A 12337-nucleotide genomic window follows, 5' to 3' on the forward strand; every position below is an offset into this window, starting at 1 on the left:
ACCTTCGCACTACCCATGATTGGCTGAGATAATGAGTGGGCTGGACATAACGAGAGATGAGTTCGGTCTGCCATGTAACACACTTCTGTGTATAATATGAGCTGGTCAGTATGTGTAGGTAATCCTTTCTAAGCATGTCTTTTTTTTGAAAGATATCACGTAATAGAACTGCATGAGTGTTGCTCTCCACTTTCTAGAGGACCGAGTTTTGAAATAAGTGGAATTAGAAAGCTAAGGAGATAGAGAAGATTCTGGCGTTTGATTGCAAATATGCAGAAGGAGTCAAAAAGAGGTGGAGAAGCGTCCATCCATGTATAAAGTTAAGATAGCTAGCTACATTTTCAGATATTACATGTTTCTAATTTTGTCAGAAAGTAATTTTCATTTCAAGTTAAAGTGTACCGATAGCTAGCTAACTAACGTTAGCCGGCTGGCTCGCTAGCTAACGTTAGCCGGCTGGCTCGCTAGCTAACGTTAGCCGGCTGGCTCGCTAGCTAACGTTAGCCGGCTGGCTCGCTAACTAACGTTAGCCGGCTGGCTCGCTAGCTAACGTTAGCCGGCTGGCTCGCTAGCTAACGTTAGCCGGCTGGCTCGCTAGCTAACGTTAGCCGGCTGGCTCGCTAGCTAACGTTAGCCGGCTGGCTCGCTAACTAACGTTAGCCGGCTGGCTCGCTAGCTAACGTTATGTATATGATCTGTGTAGTTATATTATTTGTATCTCAGAGCCGTTTGCATTGCTAGTTATAGCCTGATGTTAGCATTGTTAACATTGAACCTGGTTGGTTAGCTATCTGCTGATTCATGCAGTAACGTCATGAGTTGCGATTATGGTTAACTGTTTAGCTAGCTAACGTTACGTGTTTGATCTGTGTACTAATAGTTTTCGTATCTCAGATCCATTAGCATTGCTAGTTACAGCCTGATGTTCGCTAGCTACCTGCAGAGTAGTAACGTCATGAGTTGGGATTATGGTTCATTGTTTAGCTAGCTAGCTAGCTGCTAGCTACATGTCTAAACAAAAGACTCCACTATGCAAGTAACTATTTCAATAGACTGTTAATGATGTCACTGTGACTACTGTCGAAAGACGCAGCTGTTAAATTCACTTTTTTTGTGACCCTCAGGTAGCCATAGTAACTATCAGGTAGCCATAGTAACTATCAGGTAGCCATAGTAACCCTCCGGTAGCTTTGGGTTAAACCAACATCTACTCCGATTTCAGAGCACTCTCATCTGAGTGTGTCAGAGCGCAGAATAACGGCTCAACACCCGTTGAATATGGCCGGTGGCAGTAAACGTCGGGCAAAAAAAACTACGTAATTGAATTGTTGCCAGCAGCACAGTTACAGTCACTAACACTCTAGATAACATAAAAACAGCCCAACCAGCTTTGCTAGGATGAGTAAGAGCTGTTCTCTCATTTATGTCTGGAAGTAGCTAGCAAGCTAGCTAACGTTAGCCAGACTGAATGCTCCGAGAGCAAAATGCTGAGTTTACGAACGGACAATCTGACAACTCTCTGAGTTTACGAACGCCCAGAGCACACTCTGAGCACACACTGGCACTCCAGATTAAATTTACGAACACACCCGTAGTATGAAACAGCCTTTAGTCTTGAAATCTTTGGTTGTTTAGTACACTACCGTACTCACTCTGTTTAGCACATGGCCTCACATGTGAATCCTTAAAGAGGTGGGTGGGGCGGCAGGGTAGCCTAGTGGTCAGAGTGTAGAGGCGGCAGGGTAGCCTAGTGGTTAGAGTGTTGGACTAGTAACCGGAAGGTTGTGAGTTCAAACCCCCGAGCTGACAAGATACAAATCTGTCATTCTGCCCCTGAACAGGCAGTTAACCCACTGTTCCTAGGCCGTCATTGAAAATAAGAATTTGTTCTTAACTGACTTGCCTGGTTAAATAAAGGTAAAAAAAAAAAAAAAAAAAAGAGGGTGTGAACGATGCTGAATGTGTGTAGAAAAAGAAGAGCTCTCCAGTAGGTGTACCAAAAACATTCAAGGGACATTTTCTCAAAGTGAGATCACAAGTTTATCAACTTTCAAAGCAGAATTACTTTCCCATTGTTCCTCAACTGTAGTGTATGATATACCATTGTCTAGCTCTGCATCTCTACTTTTATCTAATGTAAGTAAGAAACACAATTTTAACATTTTGCTACATAAGACCAAATCAAGCCGGTCGGTCACATATAAAATATATTTCATGCTTAAACCCTCATATTAAACACCAATGGTATTCACTAAATTGATGGTTTGAATTTAGGATCATGTTTTGTCAATCAAATGTTTTTAATTTTTTAAATCATCTTATTTCATTATTAAATATATTTTACATTTGATAAGGCCACACAGAGGACCAGAGGTAATTACAGACACCTGTACAAATCTGAAGTACCGAAAATGGCCACTAGATGTCTTGTGACAGATTACATCAAATCCTTGAAAGATACCAAAATTCTGGTAGTTTACTGTTAACCTTTTGTGACTAGGGGGCAGTATTTTCATTTTTGAAAAAAAAAAACCGTTCCCGTAGTAAACAGGATATTTTGTCAGGACAAGATGCTAGAATATGCATATAATTGACAGCTTAGGATAGAAAAACACTCTAAAGTTTCCAAAACTGTATTTTTTTTTGTCTGTGAGTATAACAGAACTGATCCAATCCGGAAGTGCCTCATGTTTTGAAAGCTCTGCGTTCCAACGCGTCCCTATTGAGCAGTGAATGGGCTATCAACCAGATGACTCTTTCTCCGTATTCCCGAAGGTGTCTACAGCATTGTGACGTTTTTTTACGCATTTATGCTGAAAAATACCCGTAGGCGGCTACATTGCGCAAGTGGTCACCTGATGCTCCCAGAGAGATTCTCGCGTAAAATACAGAGGTAGCCATTACTCCAATCGGTCCTACTGAAAAACAAATTGTCCCGATGGATATATTTTCGAATAGATATGTTAAAAACACCTTGAGGATTGATTATAAACAACGTTTGCCATGTTTCTGTCGATATAATGGAGCTAATTTGGAATATTTTTCGCCGTTATCGTGACTGCAATTTCCAGGCGATTTCTCAGCCAAACGTGAAGACCAAACGGAGCTATTTCGCCTACAAAAATAATATTTTTGGAAAAAAGGAATATTTGCTATCTAACTGGGTGTCTCGTGAGTGAAAACATCTGAAGCTCATCAAAGGTAAATTATTTAATTTGATTGTTTTTCTGATTTCCGTGACCAAGTTACCTGCTGCTAGCTGGACAAAATACTATACTAGGCTATCGATAAACTTACACAAATGCTTGTCTAGCTTTGGCTGTAAAGCATATTTTGAAAATCTGAGATGACAGGGTGATTAACAAAAGGCTAAGCTGTGTCTCAATATATTTCACTTGTGATTTTCATGAATAGGAATATTTTCTAGTAATATTTATGTTCGTTGCGTTATGCTAATTCGTGTCAGATGATGACAACGGTCCTGTTCACGGGATGGGGTGTCACTAGAGGTTAAACTTAAAAAGTTTTCAGTAATATACCCTCCCGTTACAACCATAATCAGTATCATAGGATCAGTACTACTACAGCAATACTGCAGTACTACAGCAATACTACTATAACAATACTACAGAGAGAGAAATGGCCAAGTACCACACTAGATACAGGAATGTTTAGAAAACTCTGTTACAATACTACAGCATGGTCCAGTATTGACTTACGTTGTCAGTGAAGACCACCCCGAACTTCCAAATCTGGTATTTGATATCAATGGAGATAATCCTATGGAGAAAACAACACATTTACTTCCCAGCAAACACACAACTACCACATAACTACCTCACAAAGCTGTCTCGATGTTGACTTCAGATTGTATAATGTACTGTATGCTTTCTGCAGATCAGTGTGGGGGGGGGGTGTTTACATACCAGCTTAACATGCCACTTTCTGGTTCGGGTTTCTTCTCTTGTGTCATGGCGCTGACGTCCAGAGAGGCCAGGTCCATCCCAAGCAGCTCTGCGATCCTCTCCCTACCGTATATGTCCCCGTACTTAGCAAGCACCTTTGTCTTCACAAACTTGTCCCAGTAGTTGTTAGGGAATGACCTGTGTGGATAAGAAACATACTTTGAGAGAAGTGTCAGGGTTGGAAGATGGGTGTATCAATGCTGTCTGTTTATTCCTTTTTATATTCTCATTGAATCTAAAAAAGAGATGGGTGGTGTTTTTTGTTTTGTTTTTTACAATCACAAATAAAAGAGGTATTAGAGGACAGCCTTGTCTGGTTCCACCTTAAATCACTAACCGATGTAACAATGAGTACGGTTACATGCACACAATAATACAATTTTTGTGAATAGTCAGAGACATTTAATAGTTCGATTTAAATGTTTACATATTTTACAGGAAGAATGACTTCCTGTTTACATGGACACATCTAAAATCACGCTACGTGATGGAATATTGATAAATGCAAGAAAATCAGCAATAAAATAAAAAAATTTACCATGTTATTTTTGGGAAACCTATTTGGTTCTGGGTTTGGACATGTCACGTTTGTACGTGAAAACTAATTCTAAGATGCGTACTGTACTTTTTCTGAACTCCTCTTCATTCGCGCATAAGATTGAGGAGGCTTGCACTGCTAATGAGTAGATCAAATACCCCGCTGGAATTCTGATGAACCTGTTTACATGTTATTAATAATTCGAACCTGTTTACATGTTATTAATAATTTGAAAGATTTCTCAGAAAAAAAAAACAATTTTCGTATGCTTACTTCAACAATGACCTTACACACTGATTAGGATAGTCAGAGTACTGTGTTTAATGCCATACTCTGCCTACTGCCATAATCAGTTAGTTTAATATCGAATTATTAGTGTGCATGTTAACATACTCAGTGTCTTTCACCTGACTAGATAACTGATCCAAGGGTTAGGATTTAAGTCAGATTCGGGGTTAGAAGAGTCTTACGGGGTGTTGAGCACCAGTCGGTCCCACTGTCCCTTGATGTCATCGTCTTCTGGTTGCTCGGTGACATAGAGACCATCAAACTCCAGCTTCCTAGCCAGCTCCTTTTCCCTCTTAAAGATGACCAGAGGAACCTGAAGGAAGACACACACAATCAGTAGCTGCTTCTCCCATGGGTGTGTGTGTGTTTGTGTGTGTTTGTGTGTGTTTATGTGTGTGTGTGTGTGTGTGTGTGTGTGTGTGTGTGTGTGTGTGTGTGTGTGTGTGTGTGTGTGTGTGTGTGTGTGTGTGTGTGTGTGTGTGTGTGTGTGTGTGTGTGTGTGTGTGTGTAGAACCCTGTACCTTGAGGCAGTTGTATCCAATGATACAGAGGAAAGCGATGACAGTGTGTATGATGGCCAGCATGGACAAACAGGGCTGCATGTAGCCTGTACTCTCCTCCAAGTAGAAAAAAAATGGTCCTTCCTCCTCATCATCATCATCGCCACCGTCATCATCACCACCATCGTCAAATGGATCAATCCCAGAACCACCCTCGTCCACAGCTCCGGAACTCTCGAACAACCCAGAACCCTCGAACGCGGCGGAGCCCTCGAACAGGGCGGAGCCCTCAATGTCTTCTGACCCCTCCTCTACATCATATCCAACCTTGTAAAACAGGAAGATTAGGTGAGTATATTATCATGTTATTCCATATTATATTATTATATATTCTATATTCCACACTATATTCTATTATTTTATATTCTATTATTTTATATATTTTTATTATATATTATATTATTATACATTATATTATATTATTCTATATTCTCTTATTCTATATTATATTATATTATTATATTATTGTTCATTATATTATTCTATATTATATCATATTATTATATATTATATTACTATACATCATATTATATTATTGTATATTATATCATATATATTATTTTATTATATATTATATTATATTATTATAAATTAAAGTATATTATTCTATATTATTCTATATTATAGGTTATTATATTATATTATGCTACACTATATTATACATTATTATAGTATTCTATATTATATTATACGTTATTATATTATTCTACACTATATTATATTATTCTATATTATACGTTATTATATTATTCTACACTATATTATGTTATTCTATATTATATGTTATTATATTATAGTATTCTACACTATATTATATATTATTATAGTATTCTATATTATATTATTCTACACTATATTATACATTATTATAGTATTCTATATTATATTATTCTACACTATATTATACATTATTATAGTATTCTATATTATATTATTCTACACTATATTATACATTATTATAGTATTCTATATTATATTATTCTACACTATATTCTACATTATTATAGTATTCTATATTATATTATTTTACACTATATTATACATTATTATAGTATTCTACAATATATTATATTATTCTATATTATACGTTATTATATTATTCTATACTATATTATGTTATACGATATTATATTATATATTACATTATTCTATACATTATAATATATTTACATTTTTTAACCTTTATTTATCTAGGCAAGTCAGTTAAGAACAAATTATTATTTACAATGATGGCCTAGGAACAGTGGGTTAACTGCCTTGTTTAGGGGCAGAAGGACAGATTTTTACTTTGTCAGCTCAGGGATTCGATCTTGCAACCCGGATACTAGTCCAACGCTCTAACCACTAGGTTACCCTGCCGCCCCTACACTCTAACCACTAGGCTACCCTGCCGCCTCTACACTCTAACCACTAGGGACCTGCCGCCCCTACACTCTAACCACTAGGCTACCCTGCCGCCTCTACACTCTAACCACTAGGTTACCCTGCCGCCCCTACACTCTAACCACTAGGCTACCCTGCCGCCTCTACACTCTAACCACTAGGCTACCCTGCCGCCTCTACACTCTAACCACTAGGTTACCCTGCCGCCCCTACACTCTAACCGCTAGGCTACCCTGCCGCCTCTACAATCTAACCACTAGGCTACCCTGCCGCCTCTACACTCTAACCACTAGGGACCTGCCGCCCCTACACTCTAACCACTAGGCTACCCTGCCGCCTCTACACTCTAACCACTAGGGACCTGCCGCCCCTACACTCTAACCACTAGGGACCTGCCGCCTCTACACTCTAACCGCTAGGTTACCCTGCCGCCCCTACACTCTAACCACTAGGTTACCCTGCCGCCCCTACACTCTAACCACTAGGGACCTGCCGCCCCTACACTCTAACCACTAGGCTACCCTGCCTCCTCTACACTCTAACCACTAGGGACCTGCCGCCTCTACACTCTAACCACTAGGGACCTGCCGCCTCTACACTCTAACCACTAGGGACCTGCCGCCCCTACACTCTAACCACTAGGGACCTGCCGCCTCTACACTCTAACCACTAGGGACCTGCCGCCTCTACACTCTAACCACTAGGGACCTGCCGCCTCTACACTCTAACCACTAGGGACCTGCCGCCCCTACACTCTAACCACTAGGCTACCCTGCCGCCTCTACACTCTAACCACTAGGGACCTGCCGCCCCTACACTCTAACCACTAGGCTACCCTGCCGCCTCTACACTCTAACCACTAGGGACCTGCCGCCCCTACACTCTAACCACTAGGTTACCCTGCCGCCTCTACACTCTAACCACTAGGGACCTGCCGCCTCTACACTCTAACTACTAGGGACCTGCCGCCTCTACACTCTAACCACTAGGGACCTGCCGCCCCTACACTCTAACCACTAGGCTACCCTGCCTCCTCTACACTCTAACCACTAGGGACCTGCCGCCTCTACACTCTAACCACTAGGGACCTGCCGCCTCTACACTCTAACCACTAGGGACCTGCCGCCTCTACACTCTAACCACTAGGGACCTGCCGCCTCTACACTCTAACCACTAGGGACCTGCCGCCTCTACACTCTAACCACTAGGGACCTGCCGCCCCTACACTCTAACCACTAGGCTACCCTGCCTCCTCTACACTCTAACCACTAGGGACCTGCCGCCTCTACACTCTAACCACTAGGGACCTGCCGCCTCTACACTCTAACCACTAGGGACCTGCCGCCTCTACACTCTAACCACTAGGGACCTGCCGCCTCTACACTCTAACCACTAGGGACCTGCCACCTCTACACTCTAACCACTAGGCTACCCTGCCGCCTCTACACTCTAACCACTAGGGACCTGCCGCCCCTACACTCTAACCACTAGGTTACCCTGCCGCCTCTACACTCTAACCACTAGGGACCTGCCGCCTCTACACTCTAACCACTAGGGACCTGCCGCCTCTACACTCTAACCACTAGGGACCTGCCGCCCCTACACTCTAACCACTAGGCTACCCTGCCTCCTCTACACTCTAACCACTAGGGACCTGCCGCCTCTACACTCTAACCACTAGGGACCTGCCGCCTCTACACTCTAACCACTAGGGACCTGCCGCCTCTACACTCTAACCACTAGGGACCTGCCGCCTCTACACTCTAACCACTAGGGACCTGCCGCCTCTACACTCTAACCACTAGGGACCTGCCGCCCCTACACTCTAACCACTAGGCTACCCTGCCTCCTCTACACTCTAACCACTAGGGACCTGCCGCCTCTACACTCTAACCACTAGGTTACCCTGCCGCCTCTACACTCTAACCACTAGGTTACCCTGCCGCCTCTACACTCTAACCACTAGGCTACCTACCGCCCCTACACTCTAACCACTAGGGACCTGCCGCCCCATGTTATATGATTCTATATTATGTTTCACCTTGTAGAAGAGCAGGATGAAGTTGAGGGCAAAGGCGATGAAGAGAGCCAGGAAGCGCAGGTTGTAGAAGTTACGAGACAGATAGTTCTGGTTGGAGACAGAGAAACAGGTTGTAGAAGTTACAGGTCTGATAGTTCCGCTTGGAGACAGCAAAATTGATCCATGGTCATGTATTGGTAATGTATTGTTAATGCATAGATCGTGATTGATAAGTAGTGGTAAGGAGGATAATAGTTATGTATTTGTCATTTATTCATAATGTATTGATCATGATTGATAATGTATTGATCATGATTGATAATGTATTCATAATGTATTGCTCATGATTGATAATGTATTGGTAATGTATTGCTCATGATTGATAACGTATTCATAATGTATTGCTCATGATTGATAATGTATTGGTAATGTATTGCCCATGATTGATAATGTATTCATAATGTAATGATCATGGGTGATAATGTATTGGCAATGCATTGATCACAGTTGATAATAATGTATCGATAATGTATGGTAATGTATTGATAATATATTGGTAATGTATCAATAATGTATTGTACTGTATCGATAATGTATTGATAATATATTGATCATGTTTTGATCACGGTTGATAATGTATCGGCAATGTATTGATGATGTATCGGTAATGTATTGATCACAGTTGATAATGTATTGATGATATATTGGTAATGCATTGGCAATGTATTGATCACGGTTTATAATGAATCGATAATGTATTGGTAATGTATCGGCAATGTATTGGTAATATACCGGCAATGTATTGATCACTGTTGATAATGTATCGATAATGTATTGATCACGGGCGATAATGTATCGATAATGTATCGATAATGTATCGATCACTGCCGATAGTGTATTGATCACGGCCGATAACGTATCGATAGCGTACCGGTAACGCATCAATGATGTATTGACCACGGCCGATAATGTATCGATAATGTACCGGTAATGTATTGATAATGTATTGATCACCGTTGATAATGTATTGAGAATGTATTGAGAATGTATTGATAATGTATCGATAATGTATTGATAATGTATTAGTAATGTATTGATAATGTATTGGCAATATACCGGCAATGTATTGATCACTGTTGATAATGTATCGATAATGTATTGATCACGGCCGATAACGTATCGATAACGCACCGATAACGCATCAATGATGTATTGGCCACGACCGATAATGTATCGATAATGTACCGGTAATGTATTGATAATGTATTGATCACAGTTGATAATGTATTGAGAATGTATTGATAATGTATTGATAATGTATCGATAATGTATTGATAATGTATTAGTAATGTATTGATAATGTATTGGCAATATACCGGCAATGTATTGATCACTGTTGATAATGTATCGATAATGTATTGATCACGGCCGATAACGTATCGATAACGCACCGATAACGCATCAATGATGTATTGGCCACGACCGATAATGTATCGATAATGTACCGGTAATGTATTGATAATGTATTGATCACAGTTGATAATGTATTGAGAATGTATTGATAATGTATTGATAATGTATCGATAATGTATTGATAATGTATTGGTAATGTATTGATAATGTATTGGTAATGTATTGATCACAGTTGATAATGTGTTGATAATGTATTGATGATGTATTGATAATGTATTGGTAATAGTCACCATGAATTTGATCCTCTGGATCTCCAGCTCATTCCAAAGCTCATAGCCCTCCTCTGCAGGTTTCTTCTCCTTCTTTGCCTTGGTCTTCAATGTTTCCTCCTTCACTTCCGGTTCTTCCTCTTTTATCACGGGCTCAGCCTCCTTCTCTGCCTTCTCTCCATTCTCATTGCTGGAGGACAATCCATCAATCAAATCATCCATCAATGAGTCAGTCAGTCAGTCAGTCAGTGAGTCAGTAATTGAGTGAGTCAGTGAGTCAGTCAGTCAGTCAGTGAGTCAGTCATTGAGTGAGTCAGTGAGTCAGTCAGTCAGTGAGTCAGTCAGTCAGTCAGTCAGTGAGTGAGTCAGTGAGTCAGTCAGTCGGCGAGTCAGTGAGTCAGTCAGCCAGTGAGTCAGTCAGTCAGTCAGTCAGTCAGTGAGTGAGTCAGTGAGTCAGTGAGTCAGTGAGTCAGTCAGCCAGTGAGTCAGTCAGTCAGTCAGTGAGTCAGTGAGTCAGTCAGTCGGCGAGTCAGTGAGTCAGTCAGCCAGTGAGTCAGTCAGTCAGTCAGTGAGTGAGTGAGTGAGTAAACACGATAATTAAAACAAGAAAGAGAAGACTCACTCAGCCTTCTCCTCCTCTGGGGGTGTCTCTTCCTCTGGTTCTGGCTCTTGTATTTCTTCACCCTCTCCTCCAGACGTTGCTTCCAGCTACAACACACAACACACTGTCAACAACTGGAACAACACACTGTCAACAACTGGCACAACACACACTGTCAACAACTGGCACAACACACTGTCAACAACTGGCACAACACACTGTCAACAACTGGCACAACACACTGTCAACAACTGGCACAGCACACTGTCAACAACTGGCACAACACACTGTCAACAACTGGCACAACACACTGTCAACAACTGGCACAACACACTGTCAACAACTGGCACAGCACACTGTCAACAACTGGCACAACACACTGTCAACAACTGGCACAACACACTGTCAACAACTGGCACAACACACTGTCAACAACTGGCACAACACACTGTCAACAACTGGCACAGCACACTGTCAACAACTGGCACAGCACACTGTTAACAACTGGCACAGCACACTGTTAACAACTGGCACAACACACTGTCAACAACTGGCACAACATACTGTCAACAACTGGCACAACACACTGTCAACAACTGGCACAGCACACTGTTAACAACTGGCACAGCACACTGTCAACAACTGGCACAGCACACTGTTAACAACTGGCACAGCACACTGTTAACAACTGGCACAACACACTGTCAACAACTGGCACAACACACTGTCAACAACTGGCACAACACACTGTCAACAACTGGCACAACACACTGTTAACAACTGGCACAGCACACTGTCAACAACTGGCACAGCACACTGTCAACAACTGGCACAACACACTGTCAACAACTGGCACAACACACTGTCAACAACTGGCACAGCACACTGTTAACAACTGGCACAACACGATGTCAACAACTGGCACAACACACTGTCAACAACTGGCACAACACACTGTCAACAACTGGCACAACACACTGTCAACAACTGGCACAACACACTGTCAACAACTGGCACAACACACTGTCAACAACTGGCACAGCACACTGTTAACAACTGGTACAGCACACTGTCAACAACTGGCACAGCACACTGTTAACAACTGGTACAACACACTGTCAACAACTGGCACAGCACACTGTTAACAACTGGTACAACACACTGTCAACAACTGGCACAGCACACTGTCAACAACTGGCACAGCACACTGTCAACAACTGGCAGAACACACTGTTAACAACTGGCACAACACACTGTCAACAACTGGCACAGCACACTGTCAACAACTGGCACAGCACAC

At 41.7% G+C, this 12337-nt stretch overlaps 1 protein-coding gene across 1 annotated transcript in view; it reads right to left on the reverse strand.

Moving 5' to 3' along the window:
* Positions 1-12337, reverse strand: part of ryr1b (ryanodine receptor 1b (skeletal)) — a 287373-nt gene that overhangs the window by 5414 nt on the left and 269622 nt on the right. The window contains 7 exon segments of the mRNA XM_065027242.1: positions 3720-3780; positions 3927-4103; positions 4974-5104; positions 5313-5618; positions 8776-8862; positions 10458-10626; positions 11059-11144. Coding sequence (XP_064883314.1) covers positions 3720-3780; positions 3927-4103; positions 4974-5104; positions 5313-5618; positions 8776-8862; positions 10458-10626; positions 11059-11144 — 1017 coding nt within the window.

The sequence above is a fragment of the Oncorhynchus nerka genome, linkage group LG14 (genome assembly GCF_034236695.1).
Source record: "Oncorhynchus nerka isolate Pitt River linkage group LG14, Oner_Uvic_2.0, whole genome shotgun sequence".
NCBI classification, from domain to species: Eukaryota; Metazoa; Chordata; class Actinopteri; order Salmoniformes; family Salmonidae; genus Oncorhynchus; species Oncorhynchus nerka.